At 34.1% G+C, this 26,497-nt stretch overlaps 1 protein-coding gene across 19 annotated transcripts in view; it reads left to right on the top strand.

The window, feature by feature from the left end:
- KCNMA1 (potassium calcium-activated channel subfamily M alpha 1) overlaps positions 1-26,497 on the top strand; it is a 514,442-nt gene that overhangs the window by 381,846 nt on the left and 106,099 nt on the right. For 10 of the 19 annotated variants that reach the window (XM_074830572.1, XM_074830574.1, XM_074830557.1 and 7 more), the window contains exons 16-18: positions 5,858-5,926; positions 18,459-18,545; positions 22,675-22,751. In XM_074830572.1, coding sequence (XP_074686673.1) covers positions 5,858-5,926; positions 18,459-18,545; positions 22,675-22,751 — 233 coding nt within the window. Of the gene's footprint in view, positions 1-5,857; positions 5,927-10,062; positions 10,075-18,458; positions 18,546-22,674; positions 22,752-23,957; positions 24,111-26,255; positions 26,265-26,497 lie in introns of all 19 variants that reach the window. The other 9 variants (XM_074830556.1, XM_074830565.1, XM_074830566.1 and 6 more) reach the window with 3 other exon arrangements.

Consider the following 26,497-nt stretch of genomic DNA (forward strand, 5'->3'; position numbering starts at 1 on the left):
AAATCTGAGGCACTTTGGACTCTTGAGACAGGCTACACATAATATGACCAGTACAGTTTTCTGCCTCTCAGAAGCAGTGATGCTGGATCAATCCATACCTGTTAAATTAAGAGCTTTTTCCTGAAGCTATGATTTTATTCAACATTGCAGATGTGTGTCAGATTTTAGACTCAACAAATAAGCTCAGCTTAGGTAGTGGCCAGGCCACAAGACAGCCTCTAGACTTCAGCATCTAGACTCCATCTGATTCTGCCAGAGACTTCTATATTTTACACTTTCCTCCAAGCACTCTCAGAAACTCTCCTCTGGGTCCCCCCCAGCAAAAGGTTGGCCCCCCCCACTGCCTCTACTCAGCCAATAAATATGTGCTAGACTCCTCAGGCACACCTGTGAGATGGAGAGAGCCAACACATGAAAAAAGATGTTGTAAGGTCCCACTGTGCTCTCTAATTTCATCTCAGTGGACAGAAACTTTTTCACAAGTATGAAAAGGCTGCTTCAATAGAAAAGTATCCATAGATCAGCACAGAGGACTTGCAGCTTCCCACAGTTTGTTCTTCTTTAATGTGTTTAAAGTATGGAGGCTTATGGTACCGTTACCAATGCTTACACCATGGTTTTGGATAACCTGAATTTTACTACATTTGGTACAAACAGTAATTAGTAGGTTAGTAATTACTGGACAAATTTTGGTTTATTAATTCAAAACTCTGTATATACGGCAGCTATATTTCCTGTTCATACCTAGAAAACCAACAATACCCATGTTTATAAAGGAAGCTTGGTTTCTTTGTGCTTAAAACCTTCAGTAGAGCTCTTATATTAGTCTTCTTATTCCAACATGATCAGCTTTAATGGGAGCCAGAAAGAACAGTGGAATGAAAGTTTTGTTTAGCAGGATAAGAGTTCACAAAAGTAATGAAAGACCAATATTTATGAAACTCCTTAGGCAAGTATGGATTGGAGTAGGATGTACTCCACAACGCTTCACAGCACTTCAATTGTATTTCACATCAGGAACCATCTTGTAAACCAAGATAATATTTGATGTGGGAATACAGAGAAAAAGCAATGTAGAGTTCTGCATTGACATTTCTTACCTTCAGTGTCTTCCTAACAGACTGACAGGTCAGCAGCCAAAAACTGTTAAATATTCAGCTCATGTTCTCACTACCATCCTAATAATGATAGTGGTATCCAGTACAGTAATCAGCAAATTTATTTGCTTACCTGCAGCCACTGACTGGATCTGGTACAAATAATTAATTTATATGAAGTACTTCTGTGTATATATATGTGTGTATAGAGAGTAATGTACCTCATTATGAGTGATGTATATCATGTTAACATGAGTGACAAAAGTCGCTCTACACACACTCTATTATATTATTTATATAGTGACTCATGAACCCACTGGAAAAGAGCCTGATCTTTGTCAAGGTTCACCCATATTCTCTGTATGCTTTTGTATTAAAATGTACACTTGTATTCTATACTCCTTTTGGATGTCTACTTTTCCTGCTACCATTAATTTCTCATTATCCTAGTAGTGTTACAGTCTGGGAGGTATTTTTTCCACTGTGATAGATTTAAAGAGTACTTTGACTTTTTTGATTGATTTATGCAAACCTTGGCCCACACAGTATGGTTTTTTATTATTTTAACTTAATTGTTTACAATTCAATCTTACAGAATTTAATAGAAGGATTTTTCTTTTGATCTTTGGATGACCCCAGAAGATCTTGATGTCCTAAGAAAAAGAAAAAATGCATTGTCCACAGCCATACATAAGTGATATTCAACAAAAATATTGCTAAAAACTTTAAGTCTGTAGAATAGGTGCTTGAAAGACCCATACCAAATGCTCAGCTTCTGCACATGCCAGGGTTGATAGCTTTCCCCTCACACCCATCTATTACCCTGTTGGAGATGGGAAGCTAGTCAACTGTAACCTTCAAACAGATCATTTAAAGGTTGAGGGACAATAACCTTTTCCAGATACTTCCCATGATGAGCCTTCAAGGACAAAATAGCCTCATATCATGATGTACAAAGCAAAAGGAAAGAGATCAAAACTTCTATATATTGTATTCAGATACATTTAGAATGTTGCCATGCAGGAGCTTTAGGCATTGTTTGTATGTAGTACTTTTCATCAGTTTCAAATCTCTCTCCAGTACATCTATTGGTTCCTGATTGACTAAAGAAACTAAAAAGTGCATTCTGGCAGTAAGCATGAACAATGTTTTTCATGCCCTGAACCTGGCAATAAGTATTGCTTTGTAGTCAGTGATTCATAACTTGCAAAATATAAAATTTAATTGTGTTTCATTTTATTGGTCAGATGGAATTAGACCAGAAAACATACCTTGAATATGTAGTATCTCTGTGTCTCGTCACAGCTGAGATTACGGTTAAAATTCTAATCTGATGTGGAACTGCCTGCTTAACTAAATCCTGTCTAGTAAACTAAACTCCTCACTGACATTGTTCACTTTTCATTAAATTAATGATTTCATGATTTTAGTGGTTATTTCTGCTCCATGTCAATGTAAGAAACGTAGCAATCACAGATCTTGAAACACCTGCATGATTACACATACACATGGCACAGCTGTATTTTTTTCATTCTTCTATATTTCTGAGCTGGCCTGTTAGGGTTTCTTAACCTTTCACAGAATGCTCGAAGTTTTTACTGTCTTTCTGAGGTGTAAATAATGAGTCAACAGTCATGTAAGATAAACAGTATTATAAGTGGAAATAACTGTAATAGGGGTTAAGTACTCTTACTTTTTGAGCAAATTTTCCAGTACTGGTAACAATAACACCAGTGCCTTCTGTATTATGCATGTGATAGATTTCAGCTAGTGGCTTCCTATTTCTTAGCATCTCTTAATTTCTAATTCCCCCTTGAATTTCTGTCATAATCTGTCCCATAGCATACTTAAGATCCAGCAATTCTAATGCAATAGTAGAAGTGCATGTAATGATCTAGCAAGACACCTGTAAAATACATCTCAAAAATTTTAACAAAACCTCCAGAACTCTTGCTAACAAACTTACCATTTTACACTTGATCAGAGAACCACTTACATCAGTGCTTACTTTTAAATTTTTGAATAGTTCTGTGAAATTCTGCTATTGAAGTAGTTGGTTAAATTTTTTTCCTTGCCAGAGCAATACATGAGTGCTGAGCACCTGGAAGAACCCAGCTGTGGGTTAAAAGCAGAAGGTTCCTATGCTTTTGCCAGTTTCACATGACTGGAAATTAGCTAAGCCTGACATTAACAAACCTTTAAAAGAGATATGTGGGTTATTATATATCTATATAGTATGATAATTTCTGTTCCAACATACAAACCTCATTGACTGCGCTGGTTTTAGACACTGCTGCTCCATAAAAGTAAAGTACCTGATATTCTCATACTTCCAGCTCCTAAGAAACACGGATACTAGCAAGCACCAAAGAAACCACTAGATGACAATGTGCATAAAAAATAGTTTGAAAAGAAGACAAAAATAATATATTTATGAAATAATTCTGATAATGTAAGTAATTTGCTCATCTTAAGATACTACTTTTTATCAGGAATTATATTCTTCCATGTATTTTTTTATTAGGTAGATAACAACATGATCTATCCTATATCAAAATACTTTTGCTAACTGCAACTGAACTGTACTGTATGGAAGTAGTTGAAAATATATTTTCTCTCCTGATATGACTACCTATTCCTTTGTCAAAAATAGTTCAGCAAAAAATGTTCTAGCTGACCCTGAGGAAAAAAAGTGAATTATTTATGATGTACAAAATTTCAGTCAAAAAATTTATTTGAAAAGAGAAAACTTTCTTCCAGTAGATTTTCTAATTAATGTCCTTTTGTTAGTGTTTAGTACAAAAATTAATAATTAATAAATAATTAAGGTTGTATCTGCTCAGGAAGGAGAATGATAATGTCTTTAAATTCTAAATATCCCAGTACTTTCACATGCAAATAATACAGCAGGTATCTATGGTTAATTTATGCCAATAATAGTCTTACCAGTAAAGAAGGAAGATTTAATGTCAAAACCAATTTATTTCTCTCTGGGTAGACAGAAACAGTCAGATTCTAATTCTTAAGAGCCTTTGTTCATGACCGTCTGTGTTCATCAGTAGTTAGCAGGTGATGCTGGCAGTTGAAAATAAAATAGAAATGAATGCCTCAGGTACTGTCATTGACAATTCTTGTGGACTTCTACATAATAATTTGAGATAAAAATTATTCTAACTTTTTATTACAAGGTTCTTTATGTATCTGGGGAAAAAAAGCAGGTATAAGATCTTTCTCATTTTAATCATATCGAAGTACATTTGCACAATACAGTTTAAATGGTAAGATTTATTAATCCTAATTTTAATTGCATGGCCAAGTGCATGTAAACCTATTTATTTTACCACTTAAATATTTTTGGTAAATCTGTAGATGACAATGGGGTACTGGTGCCAAATATTAGAGTAGTATCAGGCTTATCTATTTTTTTTAATTTTTCTTCTTTTGACGCTGATAGTCAGGCTTCATTTACCTGTTAATATTGTAGGAGGTGATGGACTAATCAAGAATTCAGTTACTATCAGGATTTTGTCTGCCCATTTCTGACATTGGCTGCAGTTCTGGAGGTAGAATAAGACTTCTAACTGATTCTGAAAAAAAGTTAAATGAATTTTGCCCCTGGCTTTCTTTTTGTGTTACTTCCCAATACTGAGATACCACTACAGTGGTACTTTTACAATCCTTTGAAAGGAAAACATTTGAAGAAAAAATATGCTCAAGTTTTATATTGCAAAATTTAAGACAATGGAAAGGAAATGTTATTGTATATATCCTTATGTGATATTCAGCCTATTGCCTCAGCACTGTCAGAATCCCTACATCCATGCTTATCTCTAATTATTCTCTTATCCTGAAGAAATAGCAGAAATTAACTGTTCACAGTGATTTCTGAAACATTTTATAGAAATGGAATATTATCAGTTCAGCAGCCAGTTCCTTATTTTCTGCTAAGTATGTGACTGATGCAAAGTATGCAGAATATGGCTTGATTGGCTTAAGGAAAAAAATTATTTTTGAAATACATGCAAAAATATTAGTAACACTGAAGTAAGGAAGTTTGTGGAGAAGCACTGAGCACTGGAAAAGTTAGCGTATGATATAGAAGATGGCAGCCATCTAACTGGAAGGTGAGCCCTAGAATAATATGTGACAAATTTGTTGAAGAGGAGACAAGGAGCATCGAATTTGCATACACTTCAGTGACAAAAGTGGAAAATGGTTTCTAGTTATTTAAAAAAACCCATGTATTATAGTATTAGAAAATACTTTCCATACATTGTCAATAATTGCTTCTAGTCATACTGTTCCTCTGTGACATTTGTTGGCAAATATTGACTTATTAGTAGGGTACTCTCATTTTAGTTCACTATATATGTGTTTTCTAAGGAATGCCACTACGATCAACATATGGCTGAATTCCAGCAAAGGTTTGAAAAATTTCCTTAAGACATCCACTATAGCCAAATGAAATCTTATGTTGTGTATCATGACCTTTGTTACTATTGCTTAAGTAGACTTAGTAACATAGTGAGTTGGTACTTTTGCTACTGTTCTCAACTTGTTAGTTTATATATATTTGGGAAAATATTCATTATGTTCAAAATAGAAAAATCTTAATATATGTGCTGTGTATACCTAACTGAAAAAATGGGAAAAGGTCTTAGTGTACGTTCTTAAAGAAAATACATACCCCACAGCTGTCTCTACCTATGTGATGTTAGTTGTGAAAAAGGACTGACTTTTGGCCTCTTCTTTTCCTGCAGACTGGTGTTTGCGAAACTAAAGCTCTTAATGATAGCCATAGAATACAAGTCGGAAAAACGAGAAAGCAGGTATGTCCAATATCTACAAATTTTGAAGTTCTGGAATGCACTGTCAAGAATTTTGCCTGCTTTTCTTTCAGAGTGAACGTAGCTATTCTTATACTTTTGAAACATTTCAGAGTATAATTAGCATGCCATCACATTACACCATTTCATATAGGCTTTTATTTCTGTCCTGTTCTTCTTCCCTAAAATTATTTCAAGTCAGAACACTGAGTAGAAGGTGGGGGGACAGAGATACATATGTCCCATCTCCAGAAGTGCAATTCATTTTTATTTAAACAAAAACTTACAATGTTTTTGTTCATAGTCTATCAGTTTTAATTGGAGGTCCAACTTATTTTACTGAAAATGGAAAAGTGGAAAACAGATGTGATACGAAACCTTGTTATGGCTATGTGTTTTCTCAAAATAATTTCATTTAAATGAATTTGGAAGAACCAGTTTAGATAGGGTACAGGATAAATAAATGTACGATAATGAGGGTTTTATATGGTATCTGTTCTGACAAAACTTGCATATATGAATAGCATCATAAAACTAGAAAAGATTAATTTAGCCTTGAAGTTACCAACTGGCTGACACCTAATGAAAAAAAATCATTATTATTAGTACAGAATCACAGACAGGAAAATAAGCGTTTCTTGTGGGTTTTCTGTAGAAAAGTTCATAAAAATCCAAGTGAACTTTGGAGTCAGTCTTCTATCAACTTGTCCATCAGTGCTTTACACAACATTCATTTATAAATAAATTTATAAATGTTATAAATGTGCCCTGCAACATGTGGAGGGGCATATAATAAAAATATGACAATACTGGCTCTGAGCTGAATTTTATTTTCCTCTGAGGAAAATTATATTCTGTACTACTTTAGTAAATTTGGAACAATAGATATTAGTTCATCTTATTTGTGACCCCTAATTACCTAAAACCTTAGTGAGCAATTGTTTCTCCTCACAGGTGACCCAATTCTGTCATTTGAGTTCATGCCACAATTTCTGATGTTTTGAAAGTTTGTTTTAATGTTTATTATTAAATGTTGTAATTTTTCTGTATTAAAAATACCTATAAAATCTATGTGGAGCATTTGACACAGAAAATACAATGTTACAACTGTTTATAGGAGTATTTCCATGCCCTGTGGTTGGTTTTGCTTGATTCTTTCCTATGTTATAAAGTGATACATTAAGTGGTGTATGTGCTATTGAATATTATTTTTGTCCACACTATGCTGATTAAGAAATAATTTTTTTTGAAATATCAGGGTTTTTTTAATTATTCTAACTCCCGTGGGCTCTTAAAATACTTTTCTATTGAATGATCTCGTTCCGCATTAGCTAATATAAAGCAAATGATTTATTATTCTTTTCTGTCTGAACAGTTTAATCTCTTACTAGAAAAAAGAAAAATATGATAGTAACAGCAGTGGAACTGTTTGCCAGATTTTGTATTTCCAATATTAGAAAATAATTGGTTTCTGTTGGTTCTCTGAAGAATTATTGCCCAACTTTAGGTTGTCATTACTTCAGTTGTCATTTACTTAAGTAAAATTTTAAGTGCTAATATTACAGTCTTTTTCAGTAATAACAGATAATTGATGGCTTCCATATCATTCTTTGCACTAACTTCAGTGGGAGTTGGATTGAGTTCTTAATCACAAGGTGATGCAGAGGATCCCACAAAAAGTAACACAATGTGATACAATCATATATTCCTTCTTAATTAAAGCCACGCAGGTAACAGTTCAGAATTAATTAATTAAAAGAGCCTAAAAATTGTAGAAAACAATACTAACAAAGGGTTGTTAACAGCTGGATTTTATGAATACATACGTAACAAGAGGAGAGCATGTAGGCTAGATATGCACAGTTTCTTTATAAACCTGATCCACAGTAATATCTGCTGACTTCATTAACCAGTGATAATTTTATAGTCACTGTTAAATTAATCACAGAGCTACCTGCAGTGTATCTTTACTGTTCTACTTGTTCCTGTGCTCTTCAATCCAAATATGTTAAGTACATATTTGTGGTTTTCTGAGCTGGTGCCTTTCAGTGTAACCAGAAAGGTAATGGAACAAAACTTCAGTTTCTCACTTCTTAGGCATACTTGTATTTCCTTGCGTCTTACTAAATGAAAAGATGGGGAATTAAGATAAAAATTAGAATAACATGGTTTACAAGTGCAAGCTGGTTCTGAATGAGATACATTTGTCATTTACCAATTATGTTTGTTGATGTTGGCTTCAGAAATATTTTATTCTACTTCATATCTTAAGTTCTGCATTACTATTTCTTCATAAAGGTGAAGGGGGACTTGATTATCATACCTTTTTAGCTTTCACTCATTATGAGAGTGAACAACAGTAGATCTGTGCTGATTCATTTTATGATTATAGTTTAGATTCATATTGTGGAAAAATATTGAGGGGATTTACACAGTTTACAGTTTAGAGCAAGAATGATAAATATAAATAAAAATTTGGTGCCGTCTAGGTGACACCCTTTTATTATGAGCTAGTATTTCCCACCCTAGCTGAGAGAGGTCTAGGACAAGTATTTTCAGGAGCAGAGGAAATTTTCAAACCATGCTTTCTGCCTAAAGGATGAGAAGATCTTACTCCCATCAGTCATAATTGAATATCTATATATGTGAATTATATATCTGATTGGTTACTTGCACAGGGAGTTTCCTTTTACGATTAGCTTCATCTGCCTTCATCACTTTGCACTCGGAGCTAAAGCAGCGCAAAGTGAATTCAGAAGTGCGTACAACTCTCAAAAGTGGTAATGTGAGGATGTTCTAGATTTCCTGATTCCCTCTTTAAATTTTCACCTCAGTGTTAGGGATAAATCCTAGTACCATTTTAAGTCAATGGCAGAATTTTCATTGACTTTTTGGTAATGTCTTCATTACATGTGGAATGGCATAAATACTCATTTACCTATGCACTTTTCCCCCCCAGACATTCTCCTAGATGCTGGTTTTCCAAAGCTTTTTGATGTACAACCAAATTCTGTTAACTCTACCATAGGAAATTTGAGATCAATAGTAATTATAAATCATCAGAACTCTATCCAAGCTAATATAAACGTACAAGTTAGTAGTAGCTGAGCTTCCTGCTTGCAGTTGGGTTTTTTTCTCCTTTTTGCCTGACTCCTAATAAAGCTAAACAAGAGTAAGCACACCTTGATGACAAGTTTTGACAGTATTAGATTGTTAATTATAAACAATTTATGATTTTATAAGTTTGCTTAAAAGCAGAATATAAAAGTTTTCAAGCCTAAATGTAGGCAGTATAGTCATAAATGCGATAAATACAAACTGATTTTCAAATACTGGGTATTTATTGTCTTTTTATCTGTTTAGACAACTGTTTCTCATCAAGGTATCTTAAAATTAATTAAAATATCCATGATTAGATATTTGGTTTTTACCTTTACTTTTATATATTTAATGATGTTTAAATTACTGCTCAGTTATCAAAGAAACCTCTGAGTTTACAAAATGTGACTGAATTTAGTGGGTTTCTGACCAGCTACTAAGGTCTGTGCTTTAGTAGTTCCAGGTCAGAATATGAGTTAGCCATTCTTTCATCTCTAATTAGTATCTGGGAATATTATAATGAGTTATTAAGAACAAGAAGCACTTAATTAAGTTTTTGTGTCTGTGATGCAAGCCAAATACTTTAGCTTAAAAAATGGTCTTTCTTAGTTCATTTGTAGAGAGGTTTTGTTTCTTCTGTAGAAAAAATGCTAAAGGAACATGGAGAACATCAACCTGAAAATGTCCCAGCAGAGCTTGCTGAATAGATAGCAAAAAATAGTTCAAAATGCAGACATTCAAACTCCTCATTTGAAATCTTTTTTAGAGATAATTTTGCCTTCCTTTTCCCCTGTATATTTTTTTGCCACATGAGTAAGCAAGAAGGAAAGCCTAACCAATAATTCTTCCCTCCTGCACCCCACGTTTAGTCCTCTTGTTAAATTTTCTCTTTGTCTATCCATATATTTGTTCTCATTCTTAGCAGAAAAACCTTTGAGCCTTGAAGATTTTTAAATAAAGGGTTTTTTTGCTTTTGCTTTGGTGTCAGTTGATTTCTTATCAAAGTGTTTGATTTGCAATTTTTTTCTTGTCGTTTGCAGAAGCCGAAAGCGGTATGCCCTCTTCGTTACCTTTCCTTCCAACCTCAATCCTACCTCCACTCCTTCTAACTTCAGGACTAATTCCTTGCCAAGAACACAGGAAGATAACATCTTTGTCTATCTTTCTCTGTATATACACACACATATATACATATATACATATTAATCTGTGTGTGTGTGTGTATATATATATCTGTGTGTATATTTATATATGAGCCCCCACTCTCAAAGAGGAGAGAGAATAGCGTTTTGTCTCTCCATTGGTTCTTGTGACTCACGCACTAACTTCTTTGCAGGAAGTACAAAATAAAACAGTATAAGTTTTTTAGGCTTTTTCTTTTCCCCTTGTGGAGTCATTGGTGTATCAGATTGTTGCATTTGAAAAGCAGACTTTACTGTTAACATCTCCTCTCTCTTTTTTCATTTGCACTGTATCGTGACGATGTATATTTCGTCTCTACCAGCCCTTGTGCTGCCATATTGTCTCCATATTCACACCTTCATTGATGTCCTTCTTTCCCTAGAGTCTTCCTTCAAAATGTGTCTTACAATACAGTAGTTCATGTACAGTAGTCTCACCTTCCATTAACAACAATCAAATACCTGATTCTTTACATTGCTGGTTCTGTTTTGAGCCCAGTAATTCATAGTACAGTACTCATTAAAGCTATTGTACTGTTCCAGTGAAAGTGCCATGGATAGTTTGTACTATATGTCACATTCATTTTAATGACATTTATTAAGCTCATTTATGAAGATATTACCAAATGTATTTGTTTCTCAGTTTTGGTTTTTCTTTGGGATGGCATGTTTTGCATTTTCTTCTGGCATACCATGCTGTGAGCCCCTCTCTAGTCTACATTCTATCTTGCTGCTGTTGGTTTGGATGCAGTAAATAAGGCATGCTCTTCCATATCCTCTCCTCTGCTCATCTCTCTTCCCCCTCCCAGCATTGTTTTTCTAATTGCATATAGCAGTCTGTCTGTCAGTGGCACTCTTTGGAGATCCATTCTCATTGTCCAGACATTTCAGTTTCCTTCCTCATCATACTCTCCAAACTTTACTTCCCATGTCTGTTCTGTTGCCTGTGTTGTATGTGTAATATTTATTTAATTTTTAGTCTTATTCTCCTGTGGTTTCTGAGTAGATGTGTTAAAAGAGAGGTGGCTTCCTGTCAGTTTGGCATTATTGATATGATCCAACTGCAGAGAAGTTACTGCAACACTTAGCATCTTCAAGGATCTGCAGTTGTTGCACCTCTAATTCGCTTCTTGCTTTTAAGTATATATTACCTTGTGGTGAAGGCATGTTAACGCTGGCATGATGAGCAATATGGAGAAGTGTTGTACCAAGTGAAGTTGCTTGCTCCCAGAATAAAGTATATTGTGCTGCTTCATTGTACTGATAATCAATCACTTCTGGAACCAGAAGGAATAATTTAATTGTTTCAAAGTGTATTGAATTCACCAGCACCATTGAACTAGTTTGGACTATGCCCCAATAAAATCCCTCATGCACATCCTGTAGACCATGACGTAGTAGTTGCTGTTGTAAAGAAATTAATTCCTGGGAGCAACCTTTTGTATGCTTGTAGTAATTAAGCTTTAATATACTGTAGCATGTAATGTGCACTGTGTCTTTTGCCTTGTATTCTTTTTAGTGTCTTACTGGATTTTTCTGTGTAAAGCAATATGGATCTGAATTAATGTCAATGATAGAGCCCAGAAGAAAGAAGCAATACTTATGAATTACAGTCAGTGTGAAGCTGGTATGCACCCAACTCCCACTGTGGGATTTGTGCACCTACCCTCACACTCCACTTCAAAACATACCCTGAAACAAAAAATATTGTCTCAAACTAATTTTGTAATTCTAATTCTATAGTTGTGTGAATGACATGGTACATTTTAAAAGGTTATTATGCTAATAGTGGTGCATTTCATCTGGGCATGGCATGAAACAATCAAAAATAATAGCTGGTTTTATTTAAAAATGTGGTAGCTATAGTCAGTAATACCACGTAGTCTTGTTTTACATAATGTATTAATAGTACATAAGCAATATTATATCTTCCTGATTACTAGATTATATTGGTACTGTTTCAGTCACATGGGGAATGGTACAGTACATCTACCACAAGGTTTAAAACAGAGTTGTTACAACTTGTGTCCTTTGTTTAGTCAAAATTTTGCCATTTGTGTTTTACTTAATTCAACAATTGATCTTTTCTTAGACAAGGATGATGGCAATTACAAGGGTAGCCATAAATCTGGGGGGGAAAAAAAAAAAAAAAAAGGCAGTGTTACTGAATCCTTGTTTCCTTGATGCAGGGATGAACTGTTCAATTGGTCACTGATCATGGCATTCATCTCACCTAACTTTATCAGTCAAAACGTTAGATGTCTATTCTTTTAGATATTCAGACTTAGTCCATGATTGCAAGGGAAGAGGGAGACAGTTCTTGAAAGCAGCTTCCGTTCTAAAACAGATGAGATGAATCCCACCTTTAATACTGTCTCAAATGTAGCCTTGAAAGAATAAACAAGAATAGTACATAACTGAGGCTGCTGACAAGGAAAATTCTTAAAAGAACTCTTCCAGTGTACGTCTCTACTGACTGACCTTATCTGTATCTTCCAGTTTTCAGTCTTCATATAGCACTGCTAAAATGTTACCATTGCCTATTTTCTGTGCTGTACTTACTGGGCATCTTCACATGCCATTGTGAGCTCAGTTTTAAGACCTTTACTGCACCTCTTCCATCTTAATAAGATCCCTCATTTTTTCTCAGAGAAGACTGACAGTTATACGAATCTGAGAGTCATCTACTGTATAGATGCTATGTCTACGTTAAGAGTTCAAAGTTACATCAGTTTACAAGTTCAGCAGTAATGGAAGCCTACTCAGTTTCAAGCTGTGCAAAGCAAATTGTTGATCCATGCCGCTTAGCAAGTGGCCTACCAATAAATACATACAGTTTAACGATGGTTCAGACTCTAAAGCTGATTGGTCGTTCTTTCCATGTGGTTGACGTAGAAAATAACTGGATATTATAGAAAGCTACAGGAAATATTTTTCATCTCCTACTGATATTTTTATATACTGAAAATTTATTAGAAATAATGTTTTATATATTCTAGTAACTTGAAAAGATATCATACATCAAACTTTCTAATGTTTTTTCAACCCAAGAAACATAATTTGAGTCCAACATATATGATATCTGAAAGCAGGAGACAAATAAAAATCACCCAACAGCAGAAATGAGTGAAAAATTTAAATAGTTGGAGGGAATTAGTCCTGCCCCAAAGTGTCAGTTCACAAATTGTCCTACAGTTCAAACTTCCAACTATCAGGTTCTCCATCAAATATCTTTAAGTTCAGCAAAACATGGAAGACCTGCAATTAGTAATCAAAACCTTAGCTTACTTTTAATGCTTTAAGGGAAGACATAATATGGTATCTTTATCTAAGTCACAATATTGTGCAGTCACTCAACCATGCACTACCAAAAAGGTATTGAGCAATGCTTATGTTCTGGGGTATTTTCAGGTAAGTAAAAGTGGACGAACAGATATTTACATGGATCTGTATTTTACTGAAGGTAGCATGTATACTTAAAACATCAGAAAGATATAATCCAACAAGTGATTAAATTGATCAAAATTAACACAGTCAGTGTTACTAACAGATATCTATTCTCTACCAACATACAAAGAAATCATCATGTCCTATCTTAACTTTTCATTGAACAATCTATGTAAAGAGATCCATAAGCATTTTAAGCATTTATCTAGAATTTTTCTGACCACATTTGAATTTTTCTTTTTTTTTTTTGAATTGTGCATCTCAAATGTGCACTAATTCCCATTTGTGCTTCACCTGCTTATCTTCCAGTTGTTCTGGGAACTCAGTTTCAACTGTATAGATAACTGTTGTTCCTGATTCTTTCCTAAGCTTTAAGTGTTCAATATCAGGTTAGATGGGGCTTTGAGCAATCTGTTCTAGGGGAAAATATCCCTGACCATGACAGCGGGGTTGGAACTAGATACCTTTAAAGGTCCCTTCCAACCCAAACCATTCTGTGATTCATTCTATGATTCCTGAGAGTACAACTGAATTCAAGGATGATTTCCACATTTGCAATGTGTGACATTTTCATTGCTCTTAAGATACGTGATTTTGCATCTAGTCAGCAAGTGAATCTTGTTTAGCAAATGGACTAAGTTTTTCTAGATGTCAGATAAGTGTAAAGCAGAGGTTTCCAAACTGCATATTCTGTTCCACCAGTGGCTTACAAATTGTTGTATATCATAGAGTAACGGAACTGGCTTCTCCTAAGTTCATGCTGGTGAAGTACATTACATTCCCGTTAAACACACTAAATCATATTTCATTTACACATATTCAGTTTACGTGGCTGCAGTTGCCATGTGTTGTAAAATGTTCATGTGTGAAGGAGCAAGCAAGTCAAAAGATAATCTTTTTTTTTGCAGTGACATGTGACCCCTGTCATGAAAAGCTTTGTCCTGAGGAATGTATTTCTGGAACTGGAATTGTTAAGGAAATTATGACTAAAAGTTTTTTGAGCTTGCTATTACTTGATTAGTTTCTGAGGTAACCTAAACTAGAAATGTTATAAAATTATAAAATTTGATCAAGATCTTAGAAGCTTTTAAAGTATTTGGCATTCCTTGCTTGATTTCATGAGCTGATTTAGGAGATAAAAAAGTAAAATTATATTTTATGATAAAAATGTATATTTGGAAAAATTGGGGGTGTCATTTTCAACAGAATTTTTTCCAATATTTAGCACAGAATGCATATGAATTAGCTATATATATTGCTATTAAACATAATGACTTTCTGTCCTTTTTTCCCTTTTCCTACATCTTCCTATATCTGGAAAACTCCCCAGCCTTGGAGATACATAAAAATGAGACATTAGCTGAAGTTTTCTCTCCTAAAACTCCAATTTACTTTGCCATGTGCTTATCTTCTCAACTGTGGGAATACATATGCATATTTTTATGAGCTGCTTGAACAGATACATGCATCTCTAAATAACTGATGGATGCATTCTTCTTGGTATGCTCATAACCCTGTTTTATTTTTCTGTGTCCTCTTTGTTCCCTATATTCTATTCTTTTAATTCAAAACATTCCCCTGCTGGACATATTAGGGTGAGTGCTTATCAAAGCATAACTTTAGCTAATGACACTACAGGTCTCTTAAGAAATAATTCAATTGCTGCTTTAATAAGCAGCATATTTAATAAATCCACATAGACTCAGTAGAAATTGCTCATGATTTTGCTCTGTTTAAATATCAGTATGTATATAAACCTAAAGTTTTATGAGCCTTTGCTGTAATTCTTTGCGAATAGCAGTGATGGGGCAAATTAATTTTTATTCCCAACAGAAGATTTTGCTACTGGGGTCATACTGCATTAACTGCTATCACGTCTATATTTTGTGGCTATAAATTAATTGTATTTGTGAAAATAAGTATATGTGAATGAAGTATAAGATCTGACAAAAATAAAGTCTATACACCAACCCACCTGAATTGGTTTAATGTGTCTCAGAAAACCTTGAGATACAAAATCATGCTTACAATACATTACATCCTAAATGAAGCCAGTTACTTCTAATTTAAGATTATGTTCGCTGCCTCTTAAAAGAACTCTTCATTTGCTTATTACTTTGTCAAATTTTAAGTTCTGTGAGGGGTAGTGAACATTTACATATCTACTAGTTACCTCAGCTTGTGGAATTCAAGTTGTTGAGCTTTTGGTAGCATTTTTTTAATGTTTGGGCCTGGTTTATCTATCTCCAAGAATGGGATGAGGGGAAAAAAAAAAAAGGTGGGTCTATGTAAAGAAATGTGTTGATCTATTTTCACTGAAAAGCTGTAATACTTCCATGATTAAGGGCAAAGAATGAAATGGGCAAAAAAAGTGTTTTTCTGACAGAGCAGTACCCATTTGTACAAAAGAAGAATAACCAACCCCAACCATATTACAAGTCTTTGCATATTTTAGAAGGAACAGTATAGTAGAAATAAACGAGACTAGTATCTGTAGAAGATTTTTAACAGCTAAATTATCAGCATAATGGCAGATTAAGGACTAGCAGACAGGGAAGAAGAAAGGTGGAGACTGAAACACAGATGCAGTTATGGACATGATAGAAAGTTTTGACAGAAAGACTTTGGAAAGTTTTTTGCCATAATAAATAATAATAAAGAAATACCAGATATGAAATTTAGCTGTGCAACTTTAATTCATCCCATCTATCTGCGTGCATAATGTAGGTGTTATTTACACCATCACATTTCATTTTTTGCAATACTACTGAAGTGTGCTGTGGAGATGAACCTGCTCTGTGTGGTGATGACTTCCATTTTCTGTAGTTCTCCTCTCCTTTTTGTTGCAAAGCTTGAAACTGTGAATGAAGGAAGAGGAAGGATATCTGGGTAAATGCTTTCTTTGAGATTTAATTTCTGTTCCAGCCTCTGCCACAGAATGTCTGTGTGAGAGTGAGCTAATAATTTAAACCAAACCTTTTACAGATGACCTCTGATTAAGTGTTTATTATTTTGGGAACCAGAGGCTGGCATTTTGGAAACACTGAGCAACCTTACTTACAGCAAAAGTCCCTAGAAGGCGTATATGGAGCTAGGCAATGCTAAATACTAACAAAAAATGGCCTGTAGGCATCCCAAATTAATAGCTACTATATCTCATAGTGACTTAATCTTTCATCTGTAAAATGGGGTAATACTATATCTTCATTCTTGTAAAATAAATAATGTATTTGTGAATCTTTTGAATGCTATAATGATGAACACTTCGGAAAAACACATAAGAAAAATATGATGCTGATTTTAAAGAAAGATAAACTACATGAAGCCATGCCTGGAGTAGTGGCAGTAAACCACCACTGAATGAAGTTCCAGATTATGAGAAAAAAGTAGTTTGTGGCTATTAAATTAAGAATTGTATCATAATGTCTACATAACAGGGACTGAATAATGACTGCATGACCAACCTTTTCATTCTTAACTCATGAGCACTTTATTTTGCAGCCCGCATACTCTTTTCATAGGGCCCTGTGGGCATGTGTAATCACACAAAACAGTGTGCTCATTATAAAGATTTCAGGTATATTTTTTGTCACTCTAATTTATTACAAATGTATAGATAATAAATAGCATCTTGAATAAGAGATCTGCTGAGACCCATTTTCCCTCCTAACAATAAGATTTTTGGCCTTCAAATTTTAGTAACGTATGTCTGTTCAGAAATGTGCTTTATTTATGTTTGTATATATATTGCTTCCCAAAATCAATTTTTGCTAAATCCACAAGTGTTTAAATTACTGGTAGTCTTTATCTACTGTAAATTACATATGTGTGCCATTACTACATTTTACAAAGGCAGCTTTAAGAAAAGACAAAAAAGAGAGAAGTTATGACAAGCTTAATTAAGTTTTAGCAAGTCAAAAACTTAATTGTATTGCACATTAATAAAACTTACTGGATAATATATTTGCATCTGTCTCTATATTCCTATTTATCTTGGTGCTTTGCAAAGTACCTTACCTAAAATCTTCATAAAATCATAATGAAAATAACAAAGGTATTTTGTAGAGAGACATGGAGTACCTCACTTCTTGATAGCAGTTTATAATTTTCTTCACCAAATTTAGCTGAGGGTATTTTGTCAGTGTGGTTGGGTTATTTTTGTTCTTCCATGGCTGCATAGAAGTGTTTTAAAAATTTTCTATTCATTTTATGTTTTTTCAGCTGTCGTGACTGGTTGTCTTGTACCATTCCCCTTGAGTGTATGTGTGTATTTATTATTTTAAACAATAACATTATGTCCAGATAGGGGTCCCATTAATGTTCTGTTTCACTAGAAATTGGCAAAAATTTGCATCAAAGGGTTTAGCTTCATAAATGATATTTTGTATTGTTATTGAGTGGTGGTTGCTGGTTCTTCACTTTTCACTGTTTTGTTAAATTTTCACCACTTTGCCTGACAGAACAAGAAAGCTGAAATGCTCAGCTTCACACATCATGTTTCTGAGAGGCTTTGTTATTTTGTATAGTCTATATTTAATGCAAAACCAGAAGAAAATAGTTGTAAACGCTTAAATGATGTGAGTATAGGCAGAGGCATGTGACTGTCTCAAACTTAAGCTTTTGTAAAAAGCATGTGAAACTGTTATTTCATTGGAAATTTCAAGGAAGAATGGCTTAAAATTTCCTTGCAGCCTTTCCTAACTAGTGGGTCCCCTATAACAGAACCAAATAAAGGTATTTTGGAACATTTGGGTAAAAGTAATTTAAAATTATGGTTTTGTTGTTTTTGTTTTTGTTTCACTGAGCAGTATATTAATCAATCCTGGAAACCACGTCAAGATTCAAGAAGGTACTTTAGGATTCTTCATTGCAAGTGATGCCAAAGAAGTAAAAAGGTAATTAATATGTTTTTATCCTTAAATTTAAACATATAGTATTTAATTTCTGTTTTTTCTTTACATGTAAACACCTCACCTAATTTTCATTATTATCTGTTTAAAGATTCTCAGGGGGAATTGAGTTGGTACTCTAGTGAATCAACCATGTGTGAATGCCATTTTCTTAACTACAGTCCTAAATATCAAGGAAATGGAATAATTTTACAGCAGATGTGAAAAGAAATGAAGAAGCTTTTATTCTGAGTCCTACTAGAAAATGTAAAACATTTTGATCTGATTTTTCTATAATTAATTTGTCTTGGTGGAATTACTTTGAGTGAGGACAGGGATTACAGTTTTGTCAGAGTTTCAGGTTTAGAGTAGTTCTTATTTACATAGACTTTAGCAAATATTTGATGTAAGCAAGCTACTGTATTCATTCTGTAATTGCATTAGCGGAATAATATTTATGTTCTTGTCATTTTTCTTTACTGGATCTACATACTCCATGGCCTCGTAATAATAAATCAAACTACAACAGTGCAGTATATCCTACCCATTATAGACAAATTCACCGGTTCATTGTACTTGGCTGATTAGATTTGGGTTGAATGAAAAGGGGTTTTATGGTGTAGTGTTTAGGACCAAACATGTACTCTTGTTTGTTAGGATTATAATATGCTTGAAAGGAATAAAAGAGCAATTTGAGAAAATAATTCTTAAAAGGAATAGTTATTCAATGTCTGTAAGATTTTGAAGAAAAAGAATATTTGCAGCTGAGTGCTTCCTCATAATTTGTATTTTTGTTGTAAGTCATGGTATCAAGAATCTGAGTTTTACTTGATGTTCTCCTAGAGTTAGATATTTTAACTAAATCCTATAGTTAGAATGATAAAATATTCAAATGATAACATTTATTAAGTCCTAAAATGTTTATGATGAAATGATAGTGAAAATAATATTTAAGCAATGCATGTTTGCCACGAATATTTAAAGAAAGTCAAAACGTCAAAACAGTGAAATCACTGAGAACTTGAATTCAAATTTCATTGAAAGAGCTAAGATAGTTTTAGGCTAGGTGAAGCATACAGAACAGCACAGCAGTGCTCCTGTCCTCTTATATTTCTAGCACCATCTTTGGAGTATTTACGTACAACACTGCCTCAGGTACGCTACCCTTCAGCATATAGGTCTCTTCCTCTCTGGTGCTTTTCTCCAGCTGAATATACAGAACTGTCTTCACATTCCTTTACTGAGGTGCTAGCTTTTTTTCATTTATAAGGCATTTTACACTCTGCTGTGAAGGTATTTCAGACTGTAACTAAAAATTACCTGGCATAGCATTTTTAACAGGAAGAAGTTGATGGTTCTTAATGTTTCTAGAGAAATTTTACCCATCATTCATCTAGCACGTTTTATCTAATAGCAAGCTGAAACAAAATTCCCAATTCTGTCTTGATTTTTGCAGAAGTTTAGAAACATGCTGCCTACCCTTACCACTTTTCTTAGCTGTTCTGTGCAAAGCAAATGATTATCAGATGTGTTTCAACTAACAAAGCCAATTATGTGAAAGTGTTGATATCACCCTTTTGAGCTATCAATCAGGGTCAGAAAAATGTTCTAAAATTGAGGTCTTTTGGGGGGATTTTTTAATAAAATAAAACTAAACATGTATATACCTGAAATTCAGATTAAATTATTCTGGTTTTGTGTTCCATGCTAATGGAGAAATTTCATCTCCTTTAAGCTAAAGCTATTCATATTTATCAAATATATGTTTCACAATGAAATATAACATGCAATATTCAATTACTCTTCTTGCTAGAATTACTTTTGCATTTTTAAAACAATAGTTCCACATTAGAAACAGTTATACCTGGAAACAATCATGCCTAGGTAAATAGTTTAATGTAAAATTTTGAGTGTTTAAATATAATATGAACTGTATGATTTGCATCTTTATTATTCTTTATTCATTTACATGTTAGTACTAACGTCAGAAATCCATATGCTTCCAATCCACTGAATTCAACCCAATTATATAGAAAGACAATTTTATTACAGCGATCACTTCAGGTGTTTGATCTTGACTTTACCCATAGGACTGAAGGTACTCTTTGGGACAGTTGTCCTGCAGTGGCCTTCAGAAACAAGATCTCTAGAAATGTCCAATTCGTGTCATGAAGTTTTGTGAGGGAATATTTGTGATAGTGGATTCTTGTTCAATACAGGGGCTTACAGCTGGATTGAGGAGAAATTGTAAAAGTTGGAGGCAGTTTTCTCCTCCTTGCTTATGTCTTGACATCAACTCATGGTTTGAAAAATATTTTATTCTCATTTCCTTGGAGGCGGTTTGTTTTCTTTTTAGTGGGAGGTGAATAGTTTGAAAACCAGAAACTTTCTTCAGCATACAAATATATGAGTATACAAATGCTCAGAGAAAGCTTTTTAATTTTCATTTTGCTTCTTGGATATAGTAAGACAATTTCACAGTCTGAAAGAGTAATCTTCCTGTAAGTTTCTTAGAGAAATTAAGTCTGCTACATTTAGGATTTATCGAGCAGTAGCTTGCATGCTATCTTGATTTTAGAAATGTTAATAATATTCAGTGAGGTCTTACTGCAAATTTAAATTTGTATTCTCTGGTCCATATCTCATATGCTAGACCTGCTACCTTTCTCATGATGGGCCACTTAACTACCAGGGCCATTATTCAGAGGTGTAACAATAACTTAGATAAATTTGTAACTGTTTGAATTAGGGATCTAGTTCATATTTCTGAACATTTCCTTTAATATAGTTCTACCTGTGGTGGACACTGTCTAATTAATCTAAGAAGAACTGGTAGCGATCTTCCTAGCTGAACTGCCAAAGGCTGTGTTTATTCAGAGGCTGTGTATTAATATTGTTTATTTTTCTTTTTATATTTTGGACTGTAGATTGTTCTGTTCCAGTGACCTCCCTACTGTTGTAGCAATCCAACTATCCAGTACTGTCGGCAAAATCCATGGGTGGTTGCAAAGTGGCAGCTTTGGTTCTTACTGCCGATTTGTATTGAGAAGTATGCAATGAGAGAGGGTTGGGAAGATAGGCATGGACCTGACATATCCTGAATATGGATAAGTACAGGGAGATTTCAGCAGGTTAAAAAGTATGTTTAATTTGTTATGCCAGCAAGAATCCTGGTAAACTGTAACTGTCCAGCTAGAGGCCAGCTGTGTGATCCTCATGAAATGTGTCACAGCCTTACATGAGATGTTGACATGAAAGGCATGATTAAAGTCTCCTGTGGGCAGTCTGATGCATATTTATTAAATTGGAATTTTGTTTTAATCTTATAGAAAGTCAAATGTTTACCCTTGTCACTTCCTTAAATCTCCTTGTGCTTCACCTAGTGGTGAGCCATTTGATACAAGAGTAAAAGTTCATAAGCAAAAAGTTAAATGGAAACTAAATGGTTCACCTTGTTAATTGCATATTTTTGTTTGAAATTTTGATTTTTGTCTGTTCAAAACCAAAATGGTTCTGCTTTATTCAGATATGAAGGAGAAAAAAATAGTCTGAATCAAGATTATTTCAGTTCTTTCATTTATATGTTCCTTTAGGAACTTATTTTGAGTGGATTTTCCTTTCTGTTTTTTTTTTTTTTTTTTGTAAATAGCATATCTGATGTTACTGTCACATTGATCTCATTGCAATCTCTCATTGTATCCAAAATGAAGTTCTACTTGTGACCAGGCTGAAAAATTGGCTAGACAGTCTTTAAAAAAAAAATAAAATCTGGTATATCTGATAAGAAGAGAGAATTCATTTTATATATAGTTTCATGACAAAATTCATTGGATGCTCTTTTTTTCTAAGATGAAAGACAAATGAACTGATGCAGTGTCATAATTATAATCCTTTCTCCCAATTACTTTTCAAATAAAAGTGTATTAAAAGAAACACTAATTTGGAGTCTTATGTTTGAAATGAATGGTCTTGTAGCAAATATTTCCTACTTCAAATGTCTAAATCTTTTCAAAGACTAAAGAAAATTAGTGCTGGCATGTTTCATTAATTTGGCACTGCAACAAGAGGAAATGTGAGAGTAATTTAATTTATATGGATTAAGAAATGTGTCAATTTTTTCATTCTGTCTCTCTAGGGCATTTTTTTACTGCAAGGCCTGTCATGATGACATCACGGATCCCAAAAGGATAAAAAAATGTGGCTGCAAACGGCGTAAGTAATATTTCTATCACTCCCTCATCTCCTTTTCATGAACTGTTCAGCCTTGAAGACTATCAGTACATGTGTTTACATGTTTTACACAGTGATACAAAAAAGCCAAAAAATAAATGCACAGCAACATAGTAAGTGCCATTTGCATTTCGGAGGTTCTTATATTTTTATTACATTTCACACCACTCACACCTGTTTTTTCATTAAAAAGTCCATTAGGGTCCAAAGCTAACAAAACCTGAAGAATTAAATCAAGCTAGATCAAATTTCTGAGTTAAGAATGAGCTAACAGTGAAGTTCTGCTCTCATTCATAACATGCAGAAATCCAGTAATTTCAATAGTTTTCTGTAAATTAAAGAACTTTTGTCTATCTTGCTGAAGATGATTCTGTAAAAGAAGAAACTAAGGAATAATATTCCATCATATAACTATTGAAATAAATTAGTATTGAAATAAACAATCCATTTTACTGGAGGAAGGGATTATGTGGAAGAAACTAAATATTAATGCCTCTTACATATATCCTTTTAGAAGATTCCATAACTGTAATGCTAATATTTGGTTAAGTTCTTAGGTCTGCTCTTCAAATTATTTGGAATGAAGAAATAATTAAGTTTTGGAATTGAGATCAGACTTTGCATCTGTATTTTTATAAATATATAAAAATTAGCATTTTATCTATATATAACTTGAAGGGACTTTTTGCAGGAACTATCACAACCACATTTTGGCCAAAGATGTGTTTGACCCATGCGTATTTGTAATACTGATGTCAAAAGGTTTTAGGGATCCATTTCTCAATGGATATCTGAATATTTATGTGCATTCCATGGTATTCTGCCATGAAAAAGTTCATTCAGTTCAAAAATACTGATTAGGTAAATCGAAAGATCTCAGAAGAGTTCTATCATGTCTATTTTACCATTACTTTTAAAAGGGAAAAACTCTTCTTTATAGATCCAGTCATAGTGTTATCAGTGCACTGTCTTAGAGGACGGAAGAAAGCCTCAAGTGGACATTCTCTGCCTTTAAGGGGTGCCTGAAATTGATGAATTAAAAAATAGATTAATTAAAAAGAGAAAAAACATGTCACTGGAGTTTTTAGAGAAACTCCTCTGCCCCCAGAAAACAGGAGTGTGGAACAAAGTAGTATAATTGAGAGAAAGCAGCTGAAACACTGACAGAAAATGGTATTTATCTCCCAGTAGCCACAAGGAGAGCAAAGCACATGGAAAGCATGCCTGATGTGGAAGGAATGTATGCATTGCCTAACATATTGGAAAAAAATTGTTCAAGAACAGTTTATCCATGTGAGAATGTGACCTTTGAACTGCTGCCAAAGCCAATGAGGCTGCTGAGTAAGTTCTGGTAAAGCCAGTTACAGATGCCTGGGGGTGCCTGTAACTCTCAAACCCAATCTTTTTTCCATATTACCCAACAGTTAAAGAGAAATGTGTTACCTGTTTAATTTTATCTGATTCTGTCAAAAAAGACCTATTTTATTTGTATTTTCTTCTCTACTCCTCCTTCACATAGTGTATGCTTTTCACACGTGCTGATAAAAAAAAAAAAAATCCCAAAGATCTGTCATTTTAATGTGAGATCTACACTCTTCATTGAAATCTGTTAGAAGATAGGAATTCACAGTCTAAAGGTCAAGAGCTCTTTATTACACATTAATAGGAATCAATGTAACATCCTCAGTACTAGGAAACCAGGGAGGAAACAAGTATCCTGTGACCTAGCCAACACAAGGGATGTATTACCATCAGTAGGGCCATGGAGACATGAGAGTGACAACTTCTGGGTGTAGCACTAGCAAATGTTCCAAATGACATGGTCCTACATATCAGTCCTATAAAAGGGTGTTGGACAGATGAAGAAACAAAATGATGGCATTAGTGAGGATGATGCCATAAGGAAGTGGCTGTCAGAGCTGCTGCAGTGAGCACGGAATACTGAGACGGGAATCCTCTGAGTCAGGTGAAAAAGAAAAAAAAAATGGTCAGTGAGAATAAACTCTTAAATTTTGCTTTCATTGTTTTCCCTCTCCCTCTCCCCCCATCTGCTCTCTCACCTCTCCTTTCCTACATACACACACATATAGTCACAGATACCATGATAGCTGGCAGCTCTCAGTACAGCTGAGAACAGCTTCCACTGAAGAGCATGCTCACAACTATTAGGAATAATAACTGCTTTGCTTTTAAAGTTCTGTCAATCAGCAAAAAAACTGAAATGAAAAATTTCAACAGTAATTAGTGATTTTTGGTCTCTCAAATTTTGATGACAATGTTGAGATCCCTTTTATGGGACCTGATTTTTGGTTTTAAAGGTAAGTCTTTAGTGCAGTCTATTATTCACGTAAAATGTCTTAGCTTTAGCTTTCAAATCACTAATCACTTTTGAAAAATCTTAACTATGTTATCCATCTGTAAGCTACACAAATCTTTGGTCTTAAAAATGCAGTTTAACTAAAACAAAACATAAATTAAGAAAACTCTTTCCCTATTGAATTAGGAAGCTCTCAACTGATCTGTCAACAGCTAATATGTCATTTTGAGTTTCAAAGACACTGCAAGTAGTCTCACATATGTATATGTAGTCCTATATGATAAATATGTATTTTAATTAGCAAGTAACATAGCAATTAGAGGCAGCTGAATGCAGAAAATGTGTAAGATGAAATTAAAGGTTGTATGTAAAAATATTGACACATTCAGGTGAATTATATGTGAAAGAATATCTTTACATGGAAAACTTAATTATGATGGCATTAATTAATACAGCTTCCTGTGACACTTGAAAACCACATTTTTTAATAATGCATCTGAGGTTGCACATCAATTTAGATACTGTCTGAACATTAGCTTGTGGTATTGTTGGGGTCTAAACCTGAGTCTGACCTACATAGCCATTTGTCCAAATCTGTTAGGCCTAATATTAATAATTCAGGACAGATCAGTATGTTTCCACAAGGCTAGGAATAATTAAAGTAACCTCGCTTTCCTTTTGCAGTTTCTTTGCCATCCCTTTCTCTTTACCCATCCCACTCCCTGAATAACATATGAATGCTGATGTCACATTGGCCAGAGAAATGCTTGTGTGGAAATTTTATTCACAGATTGTTAATATTTTTTTTAATGTTTCAATCTCTTTCCTGTTCTATTTAACTGTAGTTTTTGCAGCAAGGGGCCAAATACATGTATATATTTATATAAAATGCAGCCACATTGGGATGAAATCTCAAAACTGGATGACCTACTCTTCCTGTTTCTTTCATTTTGTGCAACAGCTATGGTCTAATTCTCTATATATTTTTTCCAGTGACAGTGCTTGCTGTGAATGGTGGGGGTTGAACCCCAGAGGGGACATATCATGTGTACATTGATGTGTTTGAAGGAATTTCTTGTAATCTATGACAATTGACAAACTTTTGATTTATTTTTCCTCTTGCTGCCTTGGAACACGGCCCCTACTATATTTTAACTGCACACTGATAGTGATCTATTGTGAGTAAAAATGGGTTCCCTGTAGCCCAGAGTGCGGTCCAACCTGTCTTTCTCTAGCAGAGAGTATTTTTGTTCAGTATTTTGGTTCTTTTCTTTATTTATGTTGCATGTAGCAGTGACGTCATACCCACAAGTTTCTCATCGTTTACACCCATGGAGATTAGGGTGACGTTGAAGAAAATACAGCAGTTTTCCCCTCTTCCACCTTTTTGGCCCTTTTTTTCCACAACCGT

Source organism: Strix aluco, chromosome 7 (genome assembly GCF_031877795.1).
Source record: "Strix aluco isolate bStrAlu1 chromosome 7, bStrAlu1.hap1, whole genome shotgun sequence".
NCBI classification, from domain to species: Eukaryota; Metazoa; Chordata; class Aves; order Strigiformes; family Strigidae; genus Strix; species Strix aluco.